The 25,747-nt window shown below is 41.0% G+C and overlaps 1 protein-coding gene across 30 annotated transcripts in view; it reads right to left on the minus strand.

Annotated features, from left to right (window-relative positions):
- TRPM3 (transient receptor potential cation channel subfamily M member 3) overlaps nt 1–25,747 on the minus strand; it is an 862,465-nt gene that overhangs the window by 64,678 nt on the left and 772,040 nt on the right. For 15 of the 30 annotated variants that reach the window (XM_072762569.1, XM_072762536.1, XM_072762484.1 and 12 more), the window contains 8 exons: nt 22,276–22,326; nt 14,244–14,279; nt 13,938–14,078; nt 11,079–11,108; nt 9,876–10,165; nt 8,985–9,213; nt 6,656–6,823; nt 668–808 (listed from right to left, as the gene is read on the minus strand). In XM_072762569.1, coding sequence (XP_072618670.1) covers nt 668–808; nt 6,656–6,823; nt 8,985–9,213; nt 9,876–10,165; nt 11,079–11,108; nt 13,938–14,078; nt 14,244–14,279; nt 22,276–22,326 — 1,086 coding nt within the window. The remainder of the gene's footprint in view (nt 1–667; nt 809–6,655; nt 6,824–8,984; nt 9,214–9,875; nt 10,166–11,078; nt 11,109–13,937; nt 14,079–14,243; nt 14,280–22,275; nt 22,327–25,747) is intronic. The other 15 variants (XM_072762579.1, XM_072762476.1, XM_072762530.1 and 12 more) reach the window with 1 other exon arrangement.

The following is a 25,747-nucleotide window of genomic DNA, read 5'->3' on the forward strand; positions in this document are numbered from 1 at the left end:
GAAAAGTAGAAAACCAACAGTCAAGCCATTTCTATCATATCCAGAGGATATTTTGGGGACAATCTTTCATCTCGTGGGCAGAAAATACTTGCACGGTGTGCACTGAACCATCTCTGCTGTGATTGTAGGTTACTTTGAGCAGTTCTTGCTGCTTTGGTTGGCATGTTGTTTAATTGTGTCTGAGCAAGAAAGGTTGTTTGATGACACTACCAGGTTGGCAGTGGTTGCACACTTATGCTACCCACCTTTCCTGGTGTTACTTTTAACACTCTGCTCAGCCCTTAGCCTTCACATGTCCCCCCAAACCCAGGATTGGCACCTAAAATGGGCAATTTGGATCCAGTGCTCATCTATCCAGAACACAGAAGTGTTTTATAAAATGACATCTATTTTCCTGCTAGACTAGACTCATACTCATCTCACCTCTATTTCTGTTAGTTCTCACTTTTACCATTTCCTTTATTTTCTGCAAGGAGGAGAAATGCAGAAACTGTGGAAGCTGCCTCGCAAACTTGACACATCTTACAAAACCACTGGGAAAAGCTTTCATTCCTGGCTGTTGGATCCTTATATTGTGACTCACAGAGGAAACCACATAGGTGCACGTGGACCTGGCATTGGCCCTCCGCAGTCCCCCATTAGGAAGAAGAAAAAGGAAGATGCTTACGGTATAGAACCAGAACTTCACAATGGGTGCATTGTAGAATTCATAGATTTTTCTGCCCAGGGGGATTAACCGGTGTCTGCTCTGAACTTCCTCTTCATCCTTCTTTCTGGAAGACTCCCCGTTGTTTCGCCCCAACATTGCCTACAGTGGAAGAGAACCAGTACCATCACGGCAGAGCTCTGGAGACCAGGTAGTTCACTGGGCCCATTTCACAGATCAGGAGTGCATACTCATAGAACCTAAGAGTTTTGTCCAGGGTCCCCAGAGATTCAGAGGTTTTGCCTTCCCTAAGTGTGCATTTACATTATATATAGAATCAAAGGTTTTTGCCTGGGATGGAAGGCCTTTAGGGATAGCTCTCGACCATTCTCTTTTTTCTACCCTGGGAGCTCTGGAAGCTGTTGATGATGGAAGATACCCAGAGTTCTGGGAGGAAGAAAGAGCAGAGTCTTTGGAAGGCCAGGGATCTGTCTTTTCTTTCCACCCCTTTTTACCATATATGTAGTAAGCCAGGCAGATCTGGATTCGAATTCTACCTCCACCCATGCTAAAATGGCTCTTAACTAAAAAATACATTGGACCAGTAATAACAAACTTAACCAAAGGTTATGAGTATTCCAGAAAGCTAAGTTATCTGAAGTGCCTGGAACTTAGTTGAGTTAGAAACGTCTCCTCAACCCTTAGGCATAAACTTTGGTTCCCTGATTTCAAACACCATGAAACCTGAACTACTGCTGGTATTAGTTTCATGGCAATTCCTAGACACAGTGCCTTCTGTGTGGGACAGTTCACTAGGTGGAACTAGGAGAAGTAGGACCTGACCTGGAGAGGCCTCATCTCCAAGCCATTGGAAGTTTCTTTATAAATAGAATTATTTCCTTCTCACTCATGGCAACAGCAGCTGCAAAAACAGTAATTTAACATCACAAAAAGGACAGAATTTGAGAAAAGGCAGATGCAAGCCGGTCTGGGCAGCAAGTGACAGGACGAATGTCCCAATGATGGCTGAAGATCTTGATGGTGAAGAGTTCCAGACTTGAGGTCACTCAGAAAGAGGACTGAGTCCTCTCTTGGACACTCAGAATTCATGGCACCTGGGGCAAATCTTTTAACCACTCTGAATCTTAGTTTCTTTATCTTTCAGTTGGAAGTAGTAATAGCACCCGTTACAAGATTGGTCTACAAATCAATAAGCATCTGCACTTAATAAGGACTCAATATATTCTAGCTAGTGTTTACAAAGAACTGAGACTTTCTTGGATACTCTTGACTGAAATGATCTAGTTGGGAATCTCTCACCAGAAAAAAGAAAAGTGTTATCAGAGGTTTATTACAGCATAATTTATTGGCTTTAGTTCTTTCTTTTTCTTTCCTTCTCTTCTCTCTTTTCTTTTCTTTTCTTTTTTTTCATTTATTTCACAGAGAGAGAGGACAAGCAGGGGGAGCAGCAGGCAGAGGGGGAGGGAGAATCAGAGTCCCTGCTGAACAGGGAGTCTGACTTGACTCAGGGGCTTGATCCTAGGGCTCTATCCCAGGACCCTGAAATCATGACCTGAGACACAGGCAGATGTTTAACTGAGCCACCCAGGTGCCCCTCTTTCTTTCTTTTTTAAAGTGGGTTCCATGCCGAGCATGGAGCCCCACATGGGGCCCAAATTCACAACTCTGAGATCAAGACCTGAGCTGAGATCAAGTCTTGGATGCTTAGGGGATCCCTGGGTGGCTCAGCGGTTTAGCGCCTGCTTTCAGCCCAGGGCGTGATCCTGGAGACTCGGGATTGAGTCCCACATTGGCCTCCCTGCATGGAGCCTGCTTCTCCCTCTGCCTGTGTCTCTGCCTCTCTCTCTCTCTCTGTCTCTCATGAATGAATAAATAAAATCTAAAAAAGAAAAAAAAAAAGAGTTGGATGCTTAATTGACTGAGCCACCCAAAGGCACTAGCTTTAATTCTTTCAATATTATTCTAAGATAAGGTTAGTTCTACAATGTTTGGGAAATGAGATTTTTATTTTATTTTTATTTATTTATTTTTAAAGATTTTATTTATTTATTCACGACAGACACAGAGAGAAAGAGAGAGGCAGAGACACAGGCAGAGGGAGAAGCTGGCTCCATGCAGGGAGCCTGACGTGGGACTCAATCCTGGGTCTCCAGGGTCATACCCCGGGCTGAAGGCGGCGCTAAACCACTGGGCCACCGGGGCTGCCCTGTTTTTATTTTTTAAAATTTTATTTAAATTCAATTAAGTAACATATAATATATTATTAGTTTCAGAGGTAGAGTTCAGTGCATCAGTTGCATATAACACCCACTGTTCATTACGTCAAATGCCCTCCTTAATGCCCGTCATCCAGTTATCCCATCCCCCACCTACCTCCCCTCCAGCAACCAAGTTTGTTTCCTATACCAAGGAGTCTCTGACAGTTTGCCTCCTTCTCTGTTTTCACCTTATTTTTCCTTCCCTTTCCCTATAATCCTCTGGTTTTTTTTCTTAAATTTCACATGAGTGAAATCATATGATAATTGTCTTTCTCTGATTGACTTATTTCGCTTAGCATAATACCTTCTAGTTCCATCCATGTTGTTGCAAATGGTAAGGCTCTTTATTTATTTATTTATGAGAAATGAGATTTTTATTAAATGTGAGAACAGGGCAAATATTTCTAACTGCTTTGAGACTAGGATTTGGGATAAGAAAAAGGACTGGGAGACGAGTTTAGAATTGAGAACTCTAACTACAGAAATAATTTGTTTATCTTGAATTTGAGACTAGATAATTCTGGTTTCAAACTACCTTACTCAAGACATACATATATAAGTTTTAACTACTTTTGTGATAGCCTCAATTACCCACTTACTCAAATATAGAACAATCACAAATGATGAACCTATAATTCATAAGATTTCTGGAGAAGGTAACAAGTAACTTCCGTTCCTTTAAGGACCGCCTGGCTAGAAAGTTAGCTTGACCTAATGAATAGGTAGGATCTCTTTTGATGGCTTATCCAAACCTTTATTTTGATCAGTGAGCTGGGTCAGTCTTCATGATGTATATAGCACATTAGACTTCTATAAATATTGACCACTGACCTCAAGAAACTCCAAAGTTCCATGATATTTATCCTTCTATAGTTTATAATTTATGTAACATAATTATCCTGCTTCTGTTCTACTTTTTTATTTGCTCAATAATACAGTACCATTTGGAGCCATAATAGGATGTTAGTAAAGGCAGCTTGGGGAGTTTCAGGCATGTTGGAGAGTGACATCTTGGGGTAAACTCTAGGAACAGTGGCTTCCCCAAGAGTTGAAACAATGCGCTGGGTCTGTGGACAAGCTGGAACTTTAGTAAACACATCTGGCAGTGCAGGTAAAACAACAACAAAACACCACAGCCTGTGTTGCCTTTATTATTCAGATACATTCCCAAATGATGCATTTTTAAAAAGTATTTTTTCATGGGTTTAAGTGAAGCATTTTTGAAATTTCATTATTTCCAGCCTAAACAGCTTCACTCATTGATTTTCTTGATTTCTCTTCCCAGAAGTCAGACACTTTCTTTGACTACATTCCTTTAGCGGAATGTAATAGGGTCAAACAGGCACAACTGTACAATATGGATTGGAGAATTTTTGCTGGCTGGATTACCGATGTCAAGTCTGGGAAAGATCTACTAACGGCTACTGAGATGAAACTGAGACTCATGTTTGTGTGTAATTTTGGAAAGGCCAAGGGAAAATGTCCCAGTGCAAGAAAGGATATCCTGGTTCCAATATCTTTCCTGTGAAAGGAGTGGAGGTGTCAACAGCTTGGCTTCTCCAGTCCTTTCCAGGGTGAGTGAAGACCAGTGATCCAGCAGTGACAGCACTGTCATTAGGGTCAAGGAAGCTCCACCTTACAGATATTTGTTGCCCAGCCCTGACTCTACCAGCCTACAAGTCTTTTCTTCCCTTCCTCCTAGCTGTTTCTGCCCATGAGGAAGAAGCCCAGGCAGTATTGCTAAGTGTGCTTTTACTTGGGTTCTCAGGAAACAGCAGCAGGGCCGATTCTCTGGGAAGCAGACTTTGCCCTCAGCTGAGAGATGCATCCTTTATTGTGGATTCTTGAAGGATCGGGTCCTCAAAGCTCTACATGGAACAGGAGAAAGGAGCTGCTTCCTTTGTTGCTTGAGACCTAACCAGAAAGAATGCTGACTCAGCTTCTAGCTGCCTTCATAGGATCCTTCCCTGAGCCTTGAAGGCCATGGCATACTTGACTTAGGAGGCCCATGCATTATTTTTGGATTTTTTCTGCTATGTCGTAGACCAAACCAACTGAATACCTACATTTGAGACCAAGAAGAAATTCTACGCATCCCTGAGCCTATCAGCCTACAAGCATGGCCAATGGAATCTCAATGCCTGGGTTCTTATCCTGGCTTGCAACTAGTTAGCTGGGTAACCTTGGGCAATTTAACTTCTCTGAGTCTCAGCTTCCTCATCTATAAAATGGGATAATAATAGTACCTGCCACATGGGATTGTTGTGAGGATTCCAAGAGTTAATTAAGTGCACATAAAACAGTTAGTACAGTTACCACAACATTTGCAAACATTTATCAAGGCTTACTGTATACCAGCCCTGGCCTAGAGAATTTACAGGTACACTTCTTAAACTGCAAAACTACTGGTGAGCTAGATAATGTTCTTATTCCCATGTTAGAGGTTAAGCAATGGTGCCCAAGGTCCCACAGGGAGTAGGTGTTGGGGCAGGATTCTGGCTCCAGAATGTAGCCTCTTTACCCTTCTACTAAGGTATTTGATAATGCTCACATTCAATAAATACTATAAGTACTACTACTATTAATATCTCTGTTAATGATTAAAATATCATTCCCTATCCTTGAAGGATTTAGAGGCCAAGATTATGGTCAGATCTTTAAGGAAGATAGTCAACTTATTCTATCCCAGAGGCAAGCACTCTGGGACTCATCCACTGGTTTTTATAACAATCCTGAAATGGAAAACAAACATTGGCTTTTATCTCTAGGAGTCAAAAACTGTGAGTGATTAATCAATCCAAAGAGCTGTCAGCTGCATACGCCCTGCTGTACTTGGGGTTGGGATTGTTTCCTTAGGAAGGAAATATTGTTGATCTGGAGGAAAAACAATTCACAGCGTGGTCCCACTAGGATAATAAGGCAAAGGGCCTTTTGTCACCCAAGCAAAACCTATTTTTGTTTTCTCTCCTTACAGGTTTTTTTTTTTTTTTGGGGGGGGCGTCATCACAGTCTTTGTTCAGGGTGGTGGGGAGGCTGGGCATATTAAGGAAGTCCTACAGAGTTGTTACTTGATGTCTCCAAAACTCTGAAGCCCTGTTTGTGCCTTTAACAGCGTGTGATATTTTTAGACTTTGGATACAATCCAGTGGCAGTCACGCTGTCCAGGCGGGGGTTGTGGGAAGCTGTCCCATGCCCAGCTGCCCCCTTCCCCCTACAGAACAAAGCATCCACATTCTATAATTACACCAGGAAGAGCTAATAAAAGCCTTCCATACAAACCTCAAAATTCAATTAGTCCTGCATTTGTGAGCCTGACCCTGAAGACAGACAAAGGCGCAGCATCTGATCACCAGCACAGTTCCAGCCCGGGAAGCTGGCTGTGTCCACCTTGTAGATTGCTTTGCCTTCCTCGTGTGCTCAGGTGGCCACATCACCTGCTTGTTTATAAAGCGTTGCCTGCTTGGAAGACAGAGGGTGTCTTGCTTTTGAATTTCACCAGGTTGTCCTGTGTCACTGACTCTGGCTGAAGGGTTTTGCACAGAAACAGTCCCTGGAGTTATGTCATGTGTGCCTAGAGAAGGCTCTTTTAGAATACCTGGGTCTCAATATTTACACTACAGCATCTGGTGGCGGGCAGTGACCTCAAGCATGACCAAGGCTTAATACATATCAATAGGACAAGTGGATTAGGGTTGCTGTCCCCTGACCCTGACCGTGTAGCTTTCCTTACTGTCAATTCCATGTCCTCTTCATCTTTTTCCTTCGTGGGCTTCTCTGGCTCTTCTGGCTCCTTCTCTTGAAGGTGGATTTCCTGGGCCTGAGACATATAGGGCATGTCGTCTTTGTTCTTGAACTCCAAGCTGAGAATTGAAGGAGGAAGTAGAATTCCCAGAATTACCTAAAGTAATAATAATGATAATAATAATAATCACATTTAAAGGATTAATATCAGGGCAGTTTTTCTTTGTTTCTGTTTTTTTTTTTTTTTTTTTTTTTAGAATCAGAGGGCCTAGGGTGGTGTGCACTGTATGTGTCCTAAGGACCTGCATATGCTAATGCTCAGAGGGTCACTATTGCCTATCTGAGAACCTTCACACACAGCAGTAGTTCCTCCTGAACTTGGAGAAACAGAGCATTTCTTGCCCAAATTCATCTTACCCAGTTAACACCCATTTTGCATGGGGGAAACTGAAGAAAATGATAGACCCTGCCCTAGGCAAAAGCGGGAAAGGATTCAGATTCTCCTTTAGCCATCAGCATTTGGCTTCGTGAAATCGATTCATACGTATGTCCACTGGCATTTATTTGCTAACATGTCAGGTGGAGTTGGTTATGTATCATCCGGTTATCTCTGTAAAGAATGCTGTCCTCAGTTGACCTTGAGGAAGTCCATGTGGGAAAGTGTGTTTTTGCTTCAGAGTACTCCCCTGGCATTTGCTACTATACCACAGATACCCCCCACCCGCCCCGCAGTGGGCTCTGTATTCACCATGAGAAGCCCCCTACACAAACACTCTGGGACGTTCAGCACTGTGTTCTTCTCATGTATAAACGACATGCTTGTGCCTCCATGTGATGATAATAAAGACACGGACCCTTCTCATGAGAGGACGATCTCAGCTGCACTTGAATGATAATCCGGGCATGCGACTCGTGCCCCCCAGATCCTCTCCTGCCTCTTTCCTCAATCCTGCAATTGGTTCTGCTGTTCAAGGCCGCTGAATGTGAGCCTCCTTGAAGAAACCACACCGAGGTGAGGGGCCCAAAGAGATCCTGAACAGCAAGTGAAAAGGGTCCTGAAGTAATGAGGCAGGGACAGCCTGGGCCTGAACACCCACAGGATCTCTGGAGCAGCCGAGGGAGAAGGGAGTGTGGTGACCCTGAAGTCAGGGTGCCTGGCAGGCCCGGGAAGGCTCAGATGGCATGTTGGCAGCCTTCAGGGGACGTGACACTGTGTCCTCTGAGCCGACAGCTGGGTTTGGCGGGCACTAGCCGTGTGGCTTGAGAGTCCCCAAGCACCGCTTCACGGAGCCCTCCTGTGACTTTGGGCCAAGAGCGGCCAAGAGCCCATGGGAAGGGTGGTGTGGGGGAGGGCTGTGGTGCCAGCAGGGCGGCCTCAGCACATTGCTCTGGTCAGGTGGCCCTTCTGCTTTGGGCTGGCCACAGAGTTACCTAGGCCAGGTAGTTCCAGGGAAACATGAGCCTGGCTTCAGATGTAGCAGCTGCAAACTCTAGCCAGAGAAACCATCTAAAAATGCTCCCTCAATCTTTCCCTCCCATTTTTTTTCTTTCTTTTGACTTCTTTCAGTTTAATGTCTTCCTTGTAAAATACTCCAGAAAACATAAGGAAGCAAAGCCACACGTCATCCTGTGTCCTGGACTTTTTTTTAACCTGAGGTAACCGAGGTAACTGCTACACACAATTTACTGTGTATCCTTCCTGGTTACTTAAAAAAATTGTATACAGATATAACTATGCATGGGCATGCTTTAAACAAAAACCCTCACAAATGGACTCAGGGTCTACAGAACTGGACTGCAGCTTGTTTTCCTTCACTTAGGAATAGATCAGGATGATCTAGAAACATCTTCACAAGTAAATCTGTCTCCTTTTTATGTCAGTTTAAAACATTTCTCAAGCATAGCTGGTGAGAGCCAATGTCTCAATGACAAGGTTCAAAGAGGGCCAAGCCATTCAGGTTTGCATGGCTGTGACAGGTTGTCTGGTGGGGGGAGGGGTTCCTGACACAGTCTGGCTTGTGCTAGAGTAAATGGTACCTCCTCACAGTATCTCTGTGTGACCATCACCTTTGGATCTTCTGCAAAATACTAATGTCCGGGCATGCTATCTCTAGAGGTTCTGACTTAGCAGATTTTAGAGACTAGTAGACTCTAGTCTCTATATGAAAAAAAAAAAAAAACCACACACCCCACTATATAGAAGATTCTCCACCCTCTAGAGACAAGAGAATGCCCAGTCCCACTGCAGACTTGATTTAGAAAGCTCCAAACCGACCCTCTGGTCCTCAGAGCCAACAGGGCCTTCTGAGGGCGCTGACCTTGAGGCCTGAGTTCTTGCGCATCCGGAGCCGACCCATCCACATATCTGTGAGCAACATCTGGCTACATGTGTGTGCGATGAAGTCGCGGTGCTTGGCAGCCACAGCAAGCTGCAGACATGTAGCGTTGCTCCAGTTCTTTAGTTCATATGTCAGCAGTTTCATGGCCAGTTGCTCATCCTGCTTGTAGGACTGGTCGAGGAGTTCCACAGCCAGCTGGCCAAAGTCCCTGGAAGACAGAAAGCAAGGAGTTGTCTTTTGGCCATCTTAGAGACTTAGATGATAAAAGTGGGGCCCATTGGCCAAGCCACAAGAGGTGGTTACAGTGTGGTCTTGTTTCTTACACGGTCTAGTCTGTCCATTCCTTCAGTTAGCCAACATCTACTGAACATCTACTGTGTGTTTGGTACTGTTTGGAACTGGGGGTGTAAATTAAATAGGACATGGTCCTGGAACTCAAGGACTCCAGTTTAAGGCTATGGATGGGGGAGGCAGACCAAAACATCAATGATTAGAATGCTGCAGGTCTTCTGTGACAGACCTCCTTTCAGATCTGAGCCTTTTCAACCACAAATATGTGATCACAAATATGTGATCTTGGACAAGTTAATTAAATTCTCCCAGTCTCATTTTCTTCAGCTTTAAAATATGCATAATAAGAGGACCTACCTCTTAAGGCATCGAGAGGATGAAATAAACTCTATGTAGCTTTGAGTACCTCTGTATCTAGCACTGTATGCCACAAATGTTGATTATTCATGTCCACCCTTTGTGTGTACCACGAGGTGACACTGCCTCCACTTAAAGGTGTAGGTAGCTCGGACCTTCTAGTATTTGGGGCCTGCCTTCTCTTCTCTTCCCCTGACCACCCCATTTGCTGGGCTGGCCAACCTGGAATTGTGGTTCAGCTCCTGGGAGATGTCATCGACCATGTCATTCTCAGAAGCCTCGTGAGCCATGGCTTTGCAGAGCTTACAGGCCACCAGGGCCTTGGCCATGGCCTCCTCGCCATGCTGCCAGAAGAACAGGGCCATCTTCTGTCTCTTCATCAGGACGGCCCACACCATCAGCTCATGGAAAGGGAAAGGGAAGTGGTTGATCTCAGGGTCATCCAAGTCAATGTCCACCTCTTCTTCTCGCTTCTTGGTGGTCTTTCTTCCTCGCCTCAAGGGGACATCATCCTGTAATTTTAGGGAAAAAACATAGAGGTGGAGTTAGAAGCAAATCAAATAAATTTATTAAATAGTTATTTGTTGTATGTCTACTATAGATCCTGGTCTGGGATTGGCACAGAAATGAACTAGCCTATCCCAGCTCTGATTCCAAAAGCACTCATGCCTAACTTTAAAACAAGTTATAATAAGTGCATAAGCATAGCCCTATGGGAACATGCCAGTGCTATATACTTAAATTTTTAAACAGTATTTTTTAATGGACCATTCCCTTTTGTTCCTCCCTCTTTCCCTCCTTCCCACCCTTTCTTTTCTTTCTTTTCTTTTCTTTTCTTTTCTTTTCTTTTCTTTTCTTTTCTTTTCTTTTCTTTTCTTTTCTTTTCTTTCTTTCTTTCTTTCTTTCTTTCTTTCTTTCTCTCTTTCACTTTGGTCCTTTTTTTTTTTTCTATAGGTAAGGCTATTTGTGCCCCATGATGGACAGCACTACCCTTTTCTCTGAAAAGGACAATGACATCCTATATTTGCATAAGCAACAATACCCACAAGAACAAAAGATGTGAGACGATCTATCTCCAGTTTCTACATACTTCTTAGGTGCATTTGTGAAGTATTTCTGGCCTTTGGATCTGTTGTCAGTTGTAAACACCCTGAGTAGCTTTCACTTACTGGAATTTGTATGCTTCCTTGGTTTTCAAGTTAATATTTCAAGTAAGATTTATTTTCTTGCTTGTAATGCTAATGTAACCTTATGGTGGAATTTTCAAAGCTACTGTGACTTGACCCCCAACACTGGAAAAAATTTTACTTCCTTATTTTAGAATCATGTACTAAACCTTACCAATTAAAAGGATATATATATATATTTAAAATGTGTAATAAAGAGAACGAATAATTGACATCAATAATTTAGGCAAATACTTACCTCCATTCCCAGTAGTTTCAAGGCTTTGGGCTGTTTAAAAAAAATGTTATACATGAAGTTAGATCTTTCTTTATAGAGGTAAGAAAATAATCCTATTATATCTTAACCAGATACTGGAAGAACTATTGTACCATATAGCATGTATTCATTTCACTACATAAAGCATCACAAGAGGAACCCATTTATAGGAATTCCAGGAGAGTTAGAGATTTAATGATTTTGGTGAATCACAGAAAATTAGAAATCTGGTGAGGCACAATGAGATTGTCTAAGAGTAGAGCCCGTAGGTTTATAATCTCTTTTAATGGACTAAAATTTCTTCCATCTTCCCAGAACCGTGCTGCTTGGCTGACATCTCCACGACTTCAAACACTTGGGTGAGCCATGAAATGTTCAGTTAAACCATGAGATGTTTCTCAAACCTCTGAAAGACCTCTATTACCTAGAAACTTGGAATATTATTCAGACTATGTGTTCAGACGCTTCATGTCAGCCATCTCTCTATGTGGCTGTCCAGTAGAGCAAGGGTGAGTAAGGCCACAGGGTTGTGTGCTGACTGTGGCAAAAGGTGCTCAGTGACATGGAAAATGTCAGCACATACAGTAGCATCATTGGTCATGCTGGGAATGTGCAAAATAACCACAGGTCAAGACAGAGAGAGAAGGCGACTCAGCAAATTACAGAACTTGATTTATATCTAACAAGTGGAGATACAAAATTACATCTCAGGGATCAGGAATCCCAATTCTGTGTCTTAAGTGTCACAGAATGGTTGAGTGCTATCTTGGAAGCTGTTTGGGTAAATAATAAGGTTACAGCACTTACCATTCTTTCAAATTTTATTTGACCGTTCAGGTAGAAATAGCCTGAATCTTGCCTCTCTCCCTTTCTTTCCCTTCTAGCTTCTAAAGCAACCACCAGTTTGAAATTTGTGTGATTTTTATTTCTTATTTATCCGTTTTTGGTGTTTTTAGAGTGGTCTTCCAGCACCACCAAATACTTTCATAATCAGAAGATAAGCTTTGTTAAAAGTAAAAATCCTGCCCACCACCAGCGAGACTAACAGTTCTCAATATGTGGTCCAGGAATCATGTGACCCTTTCTGGAGCTCTGTGACGTCAAAGGTGTTTCCCTAATAGTACTAAGATGTTACTTGGTTTTGACACCGTGCTAACATTGGCAATTATGGTGCAAAAGCAGTGGTGAGTAAAACTGCTGGGGGCCTTAGCAGGAATGAAGGCAGTGCCACCAAATTTCACTAGCTGTCTTTAGATTCCACTGTTATGCACTTGAAGTTTAAAGACAAACAAACAAAAGACCAGTGGTATTCCAGAAGTCCTTGATGAGGCCTAAAAAAATATTAACTTTATTAAATCTCTACCCTTGATACTAAAAAAAATGTCTTCTTACTATTTTGAGGGATGAAATGGGAAGTATGCATAAAACACTTCTGCTACATACTGAACTATGATGGGTCATCCTGAGGACAAACATGCAGTTATTTGGATTATGGCCACATTGTTTCATGGGTGATCTACTTGAAGGAATACTGGCAGACAAACTATGGTTTATTTAGACTTGGACATTTGGCAGACATTTTTGGAAACGGCCAAAGTGGGGATGTCATTTCAAGGAAAATAATTGATGGCATTTGTTGCCAATGACAAAATTTTTCCAAGCAGAAATTAGAAAAAATTAGATTTTTTGAAAACTTGTATATACTTCCCCCCATGATCTTGACAGTTTTTCAGACTTTTCCGATGAGATTGGAGATGACATTAATGAAGGTGAGTTTTTGAAATTGTTTAATGAAATTGTCAACCATCAGAAGATCTGCATAACTCAAGAAACCAGGATCGTACAATGCCCAATCTACGATGTTAAAATAGCCATACAAAATGTAAGATTAATTAATGCATTTTAAAGTAGCAGAGTATGAAAAGTTCATTGAAATTATTTCAGATTTTGTGTTGCAACTAATCTTTAAGAAATTGTCAACTAAGTTTTGATGTATGTAGCATCAAAAAAGAATATAATTATTTGTAAAAAGTATTTGTAAAAAGAATATAATTATTTGTAAAAAGTATTATTATATATATGTATTTACCATATTTGTCACATATTTGTCACATATTTGTATGAAGTCAGATTTTCTTTGTATACTTCAACCAAAACATCTGGCAACACACTAAGTGCAGAAGTAGATATGAGAATCTAGCTGTCTTCCATTAAGCCAGACATTACAGAAATATGCAAAAAATGTAAAACAGTTCTACTCTTATTGCCAATTTTTGTTTTTGAAAATATAGTTATTTTTCATAAACATGTCTTTTACGTTAACATGTAATGAGCTTCTTACAGTTAAAATAAATTGATATTAATCATTAATTAATAAATACTGTTAAGTCTTTAATTTCTAACATGATAATATCGATGGCTATTATCCCTAGGCCAAAAACCTTGAAAGCTACTGAGGTAGGTAAGATTAATTTGAATTTCATTATTATTCCCTGATTAAGGCTCACTCCCAGTGCCAGTTTCTGATTATTTATTAATTTATAGCTTCTGATTTCAATTGGAGCTAGTGAGGAAAAGAAAGGTGTGTATCACCCAATAAATTGCTTGCTTTCTTCTTTCTTTCTTCTTTCTTTCTTTCTTTCTTTCTTTCTTTCTTTCTTTCTTTCTTTCCTTTCTTTCTTTTTTTTTTAAACAGATTTGATGGTGGAGGGAAGAGGTGAGTGGCCCAGTTGCCTTCTTCTCTGATCTCTCCCTTGGAGATAACGAAGCCACATCCCAAATGGGTCGTGCCCTAGTCACCCCCCCAGGAGTCTAGAGAGGAGAATTTGCTGCAAAACTCACCCTCTTCGGGCCAAAGAGATTGTGGTAGAGCGTCCGGAAGCGCTTGCGTGTGTAGTTGCAGCGGTAAGCCCCGCCCATCAGGTACTCGATCACTAGGCCGATGTCAATCAGGCTGATTCTGTAGTCCGGGGGCAGGTTCCCCTATGACGGATGGAACGAAACACACACACACACACACAAACAAATCCAAAAGACAGAGTGGTTTACTAGGGATTCTATGCCATGTGTTCTGTAACTATTTTAGAGTAAAAAAAAAAATAATTGAGAAACATATGAATGTATTATTATGCTGGTTAATTAATTCACCTTAAAATAGATCCAACCGAAACCTGGATATTCTCGCTTGGAAAGAAGACATAAGTTAAATAAGAAGATGCAGTAATCGTCGGCAATAACAGAAAATCAAAATATTTATTCAAGTCTTCAGCTGGGGAGAAAAAAACACCAGTGTAGCAGAAAGAAAGACAAGGCTTGACATGGCAAATGCTATGAGTCTGAGCCACTAGCAACTGGGTTCCCCAGATGTCCCGCGGGCCCACCCCGCTGCTCTGCCTCTGACCCAGGCTTGTTACTACTCTCTTGTTGATCATTTACTTCCTCACACTCCCTAAATGAAGACTCCTTCCAGAAGACGATTGTTATTACCAGGGCCTGCAGCAGGTGGGATATACTTAGAGTTCCTGGATAAAACCTCTATTAACAATGAAAAAAAGGTAGCACCTTTTTCACAAAAGGAGAGTGGATGGATGCCAGCATGAGGTCATTTATGAACACCCTTGTGGTTAAAGAGAAAGAGGGTGGTATAAGAAGAGATTTTATCAAGGGAATATTAAGGAGGTTTAGGTCTTTAACTTAAAGACTGAGAGTTACAGGGTTTTAGCTGCTTGCATAGATAGATGCAAAAACATCAAAAGGGCTCTCTATAGGGTCTAAGGAATATATTTGCTCTGCTAGGCCAAGGAGAAGTTAGTTCTATTTGTGGGAAGCTCTGAGCGGGCAGTGAATTCCAAAGGGTGAGACTAATTAACTCACTGTCTGGTTCCTTGATGCAGGAGCCCGCTCTAGGTGATGAATTGGCAAGGGTACCGCACACTGTATCCTTGGATTTATTTTGGAGAGGCGTGAGGGCTTTGTCTACTTTTGTCTTTAATGAAGAACCCACCCCGGATGCTGTGTGAGCTTTCTGACCCTTCACAGAAGTGGCTCATAACCGTGGTGCTGGCTCTCCAACTTTGGTGGCATCAGAATCACCTGGGGAATTTGGTGACGGTGCAAAGGACTGGCCCTTGTCCTGCTTCAATGTTTGGGCTTTTATGCTTTATTAGCTCTCCAGGTGATTTTGATATATACCAAAAGTTGTGCTAAATAAGATTGTTCAGGTGGGCTCACACGGTGGAATCGGAAAATTCACAGTATATATAATCACTGCCATTGGGAAGTCACCTTAAACTGTGTTGCAAAACTGAGGGTGGGTTTTCCATTATTCTTACTCAGCTTTGCTATGGTCAACAGCATCTCTTTGAAGCAGATTATGGATTAGAGGTGGTCTACTGTATCCTTCCATCAAACCTGTATCTTTGTTTTATTGATCTTTGAATCCCCTTTATTGCCTTTTATAGTGACTGGTGTGAGGCAGGCATTCAGGATGTTTCCGTGAATGCCTGCAGACATTTAGGGAAATTAGTTTCACAATTTTTACTAGGGAATGAATAAAACAGTGAAATTAATTGCTGTGGCTAGGATCCAGTCTCAGTTTCAGGGTTTTCAGTATCGGGTTGTTTGTTAGTAACACAACTAACCAGCCACAGGCAGTGAGTCATCCTATTTGGGATAGCCCCACGTCACTGTGGGAATTGGACTTGGAATACACTGATCGCTCTATTGGTATTTACAGGAACAAAGGGCGGGCAGCTGAGACACCAGCCATAGCCTAGGAGAGCCTTGTGCTACTCTTTAGACTTGCTGGCTGCCCCCGACAGTTCCTAGCCCTGCCCGTCGGGTTCGACCTCTCTTTCAGCTCATTTGAGCCAGCTGAGCACAACAGGACAGTGTGAAGACCGTCACACTTGCAATGTGAAGAAGTTTGAGGCACAGATCCTTCCCATCCTTGACCTTGGCTCATCAGAATCCCAACTGAAACGTCCCTTCATAAAAATGGTCTTATTCTCCTCCCCACCATGTGCAGAATTTCAACATCTCCTCAGAGGACTAGCTCATCGATCTAACTGAATAGGCAAGTGAAGCTACCCTTGAGTTGTCAGAAAAGGCCAACTGACTTCTTTAGGCAAAGCAGGGCAAAAACATAGGAAAGGGAATCTGGAGAGTAACTTTTCACGTATTGCCCTTTCCATAAACATTAAACCAAGTTTAGAAATATTATTCATGCAACCGCTTTTTTTTCCCACTGTTGTGGGGCAGGTTAACAAGGCTGCGAGTTGCTATGTCAACGGGCTGTACCTGACAGTTAGGCAGGCCTCTTATTTCGAGAGTTGATGAGGCTGAGAGCCTGGACAAGCCTGGGTTGGCCTGTCTGCCTCCTCACATCTGCATTTGGCTCCTACAAGGATGACCTGAAGAGGATGCCCCACATTTATTTTATTTTCCTGGGCGTTGGGAAGCAGCCAGGGTAAAGAACACTGGCTGTGAATGACCTGCCCTGAGTCTCTTTCTGTCCATCCATCATAATCAACCAGTTTTCCTAAAGGCCTCAGTTTTCTTCCCTGTAAAAGAGGTAGAACTTGAAGGCCTCTGTGGTCTCTAATGCTCAAGTACCAGGATTCAGAAAAATCCCTACTGAGATTTAGCATGATGCTGTTGAAAAGGAGTCATCGCAAGTCTATGAATTGGTGCCTGTTTTTAATCCTGTAAGAATTTTCTAAATTTTAAAAGTGAGTAACAGCGAACCTAACACATCTACATTTTCTTTTAGGACACCTATGTGTGAACATCAGTTTGAACTCTAAGAATAAGACAGCAGTATTGCTTGAAGGCCAGTAGTGAGTGGCAATAGTTATGCTTTCAGATTGTCTATAAGACTGGAGGTTATTAGGAAAGTGATAATGGTAAAGTTCAAAATACTAAAAATTTGAGAGGGGCAAAGAACACATTTTTTGTATGATTTTATTCATTAAGAGTCTTTAGGCTTACATACTACCAAAGAAGGCGCTGGAATCTTTTTTTTTTTTTTTTGTCGGAACTTCTGTAAAGTTTGATTATTTTGAAGTGATTTGTATGTGATCTGGTCTCAAGTCAGAGAAGGGATTCCGTGAACATTCTGGGTTCTGTCCAGCTTTGAGCAGAGGCCTTGGACGAACTGGCCTGCCTTCTGTTTGACCACAAGGGGGCGATGTTCACCTGACTGAAGCCTATGACCGCATTTACCTGCCTGGACTGTTTTCTATGTGTAATAAGGGGATGTAAATGAATATAGCAGATTGAAGGATTTGGAAATCAGGAGAGAGTCAAATGCCCTTGTTAAAGTGATATCTGGAGGAGGGAGAGCTTACTTTACCACGTAATGTGTTTGAAGGAGTGATTGCATCTGTTTGTTTTTTTTTTTTCCTCCCCCAGAGGCTTTGAAAGCAGAGACATTAAGGGAAATTAGTTTCACAATTTTTACTAGGAAGAATGGAACCCTTTTGGGGAAGAAGAAAGAAATTTCATAAAATTAATCAAATCGGATACAATTTCAGCCTCTTGTGATAACTGCGTCCTGGATGAACTCTGAAGGGGATGGCAACACTGGGGCATGTCTGATGCGCTAGGCTGATGGCCTCGGCCACCTGTGACCTTAGATGTCACAGGTGCAGAGAACAGCCCACAGTACGACCCCACAGTGGAAACAGCACTGGGCTGGACTGTGGTCCTTGCTCTGCCTCTCTGTGACCCTGGGCAGATCACTACCTTTCTCTTTACCTCAATTCACACTCAAGACAGGCACTTTGGACAGAGTTACTTTGAAATTCATGCCTTTTTCTAGAGGGCCAGTTGTCTGGCCACTATCTGGCAGGCGGCTCTCATTTCTATGCTGTCTGGTCCCTGGGCAAAGATTGTTGTCCGGAGCTCACAGGGTTGGAGTAGTTTCCTCTCATCACCTCTGAAATATGGTTAGGGGAGCCGAGGGCTCAGAGACAGGAATGGTAAATGGCTAGACAGGGATGGTGTGGTGCTCATCACATCCACCTCCTTTGGAAAAAGCAGAGAAAGTGAACAGCACCTCGCATACCACAGGTAATATCCAGAAATCTTCTGGAGGAGTCTTCCTTTGCTTGGGTGCTTTTCAAATAGGAAGCCAAAAATAACACTGGAGTAATGCTCCTCCTGTCATTTCTGTTATTCTTTCCTCCGTCTTTCGGCCATTGCTTTGGTAATCGGTAATGCCTGAACACTTATGTCCCATTTCATGCCTCAACAACATATGGCAAGCCATGTGACTCAAACAATTCAATCCACAGGGTAAAACAGAGAAGCATGGCACTCTTGGTAGGTACAGTCTGACAATGTGAAAACGTTGTCTCCTTTCCTCGTGCCATGAGCCAGTACTCTGAAGCTGAGTTTTAATCCATGCCATCCTAAAGATGACTTTTAATTAAAAGTGTAGTTTAAATGTATGTATTAGATCTGCTCTTCTAAATATATTCCTTTTCAGGAGTCAGCTCATGATATCATTATCAGATCTCAGCTGTGTAGGGAAACACATTTCATGGAAACTTACAACAAGCCTTCCAGACAAGATTGTTTCCTTCTGATGTATGTAAGGTGTAAAATGATTGCTGGTTGTTAGGTTTACCATGGAAGGGTGGGGAAAAGACTATTCTGGTGGAGGTTCCTGGAAAAGAGGACATTCCCTCAATGTCTGGCATGGTTATAGACAAGGCAATCTTTTAAGAAATAAAAATTCTTTTGCAAATCTGCATGAATTTGGCAGATGGGATTATGAAAATGTCCTTTCTTTATCTAAAGAGTGTCTGAAATGCTTCCCTCTCCGCCCTTCATTCTAGAAAGCTCTGGGTCTTACTTCCCATATGAATGAATTTTAAACTATCATAATTTGACAACTATTTCTCTATAGTACTCAAATATCACCCTTCCTTAGTGGGGAATGATAGTACAGGTAATCTGAAGTATTAGCACATTTAAGTTAAGAAAGAAAAACTAGTACTTTAAAACATATAGAGGCACAAATCGAGCAGACAGTTAGCTTCTAAAAATGGCAAGTTAGATTTCACGGAAAAGCAGACAGACTGGGGCCACTCTGGATTAATGTAGCATTGGTGCATCCAATGGATTTATGCAAGAAAGCAGTTCAGGGAATTGGGTTGGCCTATATCATTTAAAATTTCTGATTAATGCTGTATAACCAACTTTTTACCCACTGCTCCTCAATAATTTGAGATTCAGTTCTCCAAATTCAGCTCTGTTTGATTTCAAAGGAGAGTTGGACTTGGAAATACCATGCTGTTAATGTGGGACTGTCTAGTGATTCCTAAATGCATTCCCTGGGTTCCTAAGAGTTACTTGTATTCAATTTTACAGACATATCATCAAACACTATGTTTAAGATTCAGAACTATGTTCTTAATGTAGGAGTAGCATTTCATACCAGGGCTTATCATCACTGGTTAATATTTTTTTTTGTCACAGATCACATCAATCAATATGTTACGTAAAGTCCTATAATCATAGAGCACAAAGCACATGCTAATTATCAAGTCGCTTAATTTTGAAAATTGCTTAAACTGTCCAAGATTTTTCTTAGCATTTTAAACCTAGCTTTTGTAGACTTTTGTATATCACATTGGTCTCAATTGCTAGAAGTCATCTGGAGCCATCTGAGGAAGATGTAATCAATATTAAGTTCTCTTAAGAAAACACAGAGACTTCTCATCTTTAGCTTCCTTCTTCCCTATAACATGTGGCTTCAGTGGTTATACCTTCTTGCTGTCCAAGTCAGGGGCTTATTTTTATCAAAGAAGTAGCTGGAAGTCTGCTTTTCCTATTCCTCTTTCTTCCCAAGGGAAGAAACTAAACACAGGCTGGCTGTTTCTCCTCACCTTATTGGGAGTCTCTTTTCCCAGGTAAAAGGACAAATCGTTCCTAAGCCAGTTCAGAAACTATCCTGGATCATTTGTGATCACTTTCTCCAGTCACTAAATCAGTATGTAAATGAATCCTTACATGTTTTTGCTCTAATATTTGGATCACACTTGAAAGAAAAATAAGCCCACTCCTAATACTCCTTCCTCCCACATCCTTACCATGCCATTCTTTCTTGTTAGTGTGTATTACTTTTGAAGTACATCTTTAGTCAAGAAGTTTAAAAAAAAACCCTATCTTAAAAATACATGCCTTCTAATGCAAGTGATACAAGCAAATATAAGAGGCAGTGAACAGGATTTCAGAAGGGAGATGTTGCAAAGCAGAGCCCTACAAGGAAAAGAACCTTGTAGGAGGGATTTTGATCATTTACACTCAATGAAATCTAACTGCAAAAAATCCCTTTGAAAATCAGGCAAGATATTGAGAAACTGGGGGGTGGAGGTGAATCAGTGACTCTATTTGAAGGCTCAAATTAGCCAATGGCTGAGATTGAAGGATGTAGCTGTCTCTTCAGAAAGTCTCATAATTCCTGCAGTGACATAGTGTAGCTCAAGGTGATGGGGGAGATAATATCTTATTTATTATTTAAAAACTCTGTTGTACACAAGCAACAAATACCTTGGCAAAAAATATGTTAGATGAGTATGCTTACTCTTTCTAGATATTTCCCCCTCTTTAGTTTCCATGCAATTCTAAGCCATGATAAATTGCCCAAAGTTAGAAGACTTGAGGGTAAGAAGAGTGGCTCTGGTGAGTGCAGGTGTGCTTATGGCTCGAAAGGGGGCAAATTGGGAAAAGGTGTGATCTTGGTAAAATGGTGGTTGGGTTGGAAATACAGATGGCACAGCATCTGAGGCTTCATCCACTCACCCAGATGAAAAAAAACCCTTCAGTAAGATCATGTAGAGATGAGAGGAAGGTTCCTAAGAGCCAACAGAAGGTTTTTTTTGTATGTTTTTCGGAACTTTTATCCATTACTAGCAAAGGTCTAGCTGGTTAATAGAACATTCTAAGCAGCCCCAGGACCTTTACTTGGTCTTTCAAGGGAAAAATTAAAAAGTGGCTACAGAACACCTGGGGGAAAGTTCTAGACAATGACTCCATATGAGATGAAGGAATCGTACTCTATTTTTGACCTTACTTTGTAGCTATCTCTGAGTATGTGCTACGGGCTTTGGTGAAGAATTGCTACCGTCTGGTGGGTGGGTGTGCCTACATGTGTTGTAGGGGTGGGAAAAGTGCCCCCATCTATTTCCTCCTTTGTAGCTAAAACAACAGTCTCTGGGAATGCTGTCAAAGGTTCAGAATGAAGTTACCTCTGAGAGAGACTGAATGGGGCAAAAGAACCAACAGTTGGCTAGGATTAAACATACTTCCCTGCACCTCACTCTTCTCATCTATAAGTGGGAATCACACTGTATAATAATAATTTAAAAAATACTAATTCTACCTCGTAGAATTATCATGAAGATGAAATGAACTGAGATGTACAGAAAGCTTAGGTTAGTGCCATGCACCTGGTCATCACTAAAGGTTTGGTACTATTTTGTTGCTGTTAACAAAGGATCTGAGTTTGAATCCCACCTCTTCCCTAAGCATTAATACAGTTCTCACCTCCTTACATTTCAGCCTCGGGATCTGTAACATAGGAATAATTCTCCTTGATCCAAACCTCCTGGCTTTTAATTTTTATTTATTTTTTACCCCATTGGGTTAGATGATAAACGTGAAAAAATATACTGGAAAAAATAAAGTGTTAGAAGAATAGAAGGCACATGTGTGTTTTAGTCTCTGATTCTCCAAGACGTTTTGAGCTATGTTTCCTTCGCTCCGTGTAATGTTAGAAGCGACAGTGACGCGTGGCATCAGGAGCTGGTGCATGAAAATACCTCCTCTGGTTAGTCAGACAACATGGAAAACCAACTCCCCAAACGGTGAGGGGCATATGGAAGAAAACAGGCAATGGCATAAATCCACACAGCATGGGGGCAAAGCTATCCAAAAACATTAGGAATTGTGCTCTCCAAAAACACTGTGTCCAATGAAAGCATCTAAAACCACAGCTGCATTGTAAGCAGAGATGTCATCGTTAAAAGGCAACACACACACGCTGCGTCCTGAAATGAGGGGCCTCGCGGGGACAGGAACTCGCTGGCAGCTCATGCAAAACAGAGGCGCTTTCTAATTACAGGAAGCAGTCAAGACAGGGCCTCCGACCTGCAGTCGAGAGGGTTCTTACCTTTTTGACATCCCTGACCAAGTGGTACAATGTATTTGAGGGCCCATGTCTCTGAAAACAATAAAGAAGAATCAAATGGTTTTGCTGGTCAGGGGCTCTCATTGGTAATGCAGGAAGGATCTGGAAGGAAGGGTTCTGGCCAGTGGAGGGGGTGCAGTTCTTTAAGATGAACCTTGTTCTAGTTGCTCAGTTGTACCTGTCTTTTCTAAACAAGCACGTTGGCAGATTTTTGGATTGTGGTTCCTCAAGAAAAAGTGTTTGAGGTTCTAGGTTCAAACTTTATAAAGGAGCTTGTCAACTCTGTTGACAACTGGGCCAAAAGATCATTTAAGGGGTTAGTTTTGAGGCAGGGGAGAGACAAAAAGGCCAATTTACAGCACTGGAAATACACTTTGGCACACTGCTGATCACAACTTGTTTATTACCCGGAATGACTGAGAAATTGTCCAAAATGGATTGGCAAATTTTTCTATAAATGGCTAAAGAGTCAATCTTTTAGACTTTTGGGTCATACAGTTTTCATTACAACTGCTCGACTCTGCCATTATGCAAAAGCAGGCGGAGGCAACATGTAAACAAATGAACCTACCCATGTTTCAATAAAACTTTACTTATAAACACCAAAAGAGAATCAAATTTCGTATAATTTTAATATGTCACAAAATATTCTTCTAGTGATTCCTTCGATCATTAAAAAATGTTTTAAAAACATTTTTAGCTTGCAGGCCATTAAAAAACAGGCAGTGGGCTGGATTTGACTCTTGGGTAGCAGTTTGCTCAAATTTAGTCAAAAGAAAAAGCCACAGGATCTTTGTGGGAAAAGAGAGGCTAATATGAAGTGACGTACCATCCTGTTATTTTTCAGGAATAGGAATGCTAGATAAAATACAGGATGCCCAGTGCAATTTGACCTTCAGATAAATAAGAAATAATTTTTAGTATAAATATATCCTAAATGTTTCATTGGACATGCTCATTTTAGGAATTACTCACTGTCTACTTGGAATTCACGTTTAACTGGGCATCTTGTATTTTTATTTGCAAAATCTGGTGCCCCTACTGGAGAATCTCAAACAGTGATGGCAAATCCTTCAGCGCTGTGGGAACATATTCAGGTATGGAGATAATTCCTGTGTATTTCCTCAGCTATCTGCCCATTCTTGCAACATACTTCTCAGAATTCTTTTTCCTCTGAGAAATGCAGTCTGATATAGGGATTAAGCACACAGACTCCAGGATCAGAATGCCTGGCTCCCCACCTGGCTCTGTTGCCTACCGGCTTTGACCATATGCAAGCTCCTTATTATTACTGAGGCCATTCAAAGTCCCATAATTCTTCTTGACAGAGTACTTCAGTTGATTTAGGTGATGAAATCAATTGGCCTTTCTTATAGAATTTTCTTACTGACTTCTTTCCAATCATTGGAATAAATATATTACCTTGATTCTCTAACTGATATGCAAGGAATTAAACTGTTTTTTATTTCATTTATTTTCCTGAAAACCCCATTATTCTTTTTTTTCTCTAGTTTGTTAAGAAATAATTGAATAAGACATTGTGTAAATTGAGGTGTAAAATGAGATTTGTTTATCACAATAACGTTAGTTAACACATCCTTCACTTAACATAATTACAGTTTTGTTGTTGTTATGGTGAGGACATTAAAGCTCTAATCTAATGGCAACTTTCAATTATACATTATAGTGTTGTTAACTATAGTCTTCATGCTGTAGGTTAGATCCCTGGAATTTATTCATCCTGCAACTGAAAGTTTATACTCTTTGACTAGAATCTCCCATTTTTCCCGCCCCTCAGCCCCAAATATTTTGAGGATCCTCCACATTGTATTTTTATATCTGGCTTCCTTTTCAAATATTAGTTGACCTTATCCATATGTGTTTATTGCTGGGCTTTCGATTCTGTTCTGTTGGTGTTTGTATCTATTTTTATGCCAGTACCATACTGTCTTGATTACCATAGCTTTGTGAAATAGTTTGAAATCAGGAAAGGTGATTTCTCTACCTTTGTTGTTTCTTAAGATTGCTTCGGATATTCAGGGTCCTTTTTGACTCCATGTGAATTTTAGGATAGCTTTTTCTATTTCCATGAAAAAGTGCCATTGGCATTTTAAAAGGGATTGCATTGAATCCATAAAAGGCTTTGGGTGATATGATCATCTTAACAATATCAATACTTCTAATCCATGAATGTGGGCTATCTGTCCACTTATTTATATCTATATAATTTCTTTAATCAATGTCTTATAATTTTTGCTTAATAAATCTTGTACTTCTTGGTAAAATTTATCCCTAAGTGTTTTATAATTTTTGATGCTATTCTAAATGGGATTGTTTTATTCAGATAGTCCACTGTTAGTGTATGGCCATGCAACTACCTTTTATATGTTGATTTCATATCATGAAACTCTACTGGATTCATTTATTAGTTCTAACAGGTTTTTTGTTTGTTTGTTTGGTTGGTTTTTTTTGTGTGTGTAAAGTCTTAGGGATTTTCTATATACCAGAGGAGGTTGTCAGCAAAGACCAGCTTACTTCTTCCTTTCCAAATTGGATGCTTGTTTTTCCCTGTCTCCCTCCCTATTGAGAGGATATGAGTTTGTCTCCATTCTACTGATATTATGTTCATTTGTTGATTTGCATAGATTGAACCATCCTTGCATTTAGGGGTGGAATCCCATTTGGTCATGGTGTATGATCTTTTTAATGGGTTGTTGAGATTATCAAGATATCAAGATCGAGAAATCTTGTACCTATAGTCATCAGGGAGATTGGCTTATAGTTTTATTTTCTTGTAGTGTGTTTATCTGGCTTTAGTGTGAGTACAACGTTGGCCACTTAAAATAGGTTTGGGAGTATTGCCCCCTCTTCAAATTTTTTGAAAAGTTGGACAAGAATTGAGGATAATTACTTAAATATTTGGTAGAATTCATCTGTGAATTCTATCCACCTACTCCTGGACTTTTCTTTGTTGGGAGGTTTTTGATTACTAATTCAATCTCCTTACTTGTTATTGGTCTGTTCAAATTTTTCTATTTCTTGATGATTCACATTTGGTTAGTTGCATGTTTCTAAAATTTATCCATTTCTCCTATAACTAATTATTGATCTTTTGGTGAGGATAGAAACTGGGGCCTCCTACTCTATTATTTCAGTCTATTATTCTTGCTGAAAGTGTCACTGTGAAAAACCAAGAAAATTTGCAGAGAAAACAGAAATCTGGAGCTACTCTGCTAACCTATCTTCTAGTTCCAGCAGCAAGAACAAGATAGAGCCAGTGTGGTACCACCTAATACCCACTAAGGCTGGGGAGAGGTTAATAAACTCCATCTCATTAGAGCTGCGGGTGGTGGGACAGAGAAGCATTGTGACAAATGAGAGGAAGAATAACCTCTAAGACAGAAGTGTTGGTTCAGTACTGGCTTTCTTCTTTACTTAGGAGTTTTGTGACCTT

This window comes from Vulpes vulpes, chromosome 1, assembly GCF_048418805.1.
Source record: "Vulpes vulpes isolate BD-2025 chromosome 1, VulVul3, whole genome shotgun sequence".
Classification (NCBI taxonomy): domain Eukaryota; kingdom Metazoa; phylum Chordata; class Mammalia; order Carnivora; family Canidae; genus Vulpes; species Vulpes vulpes.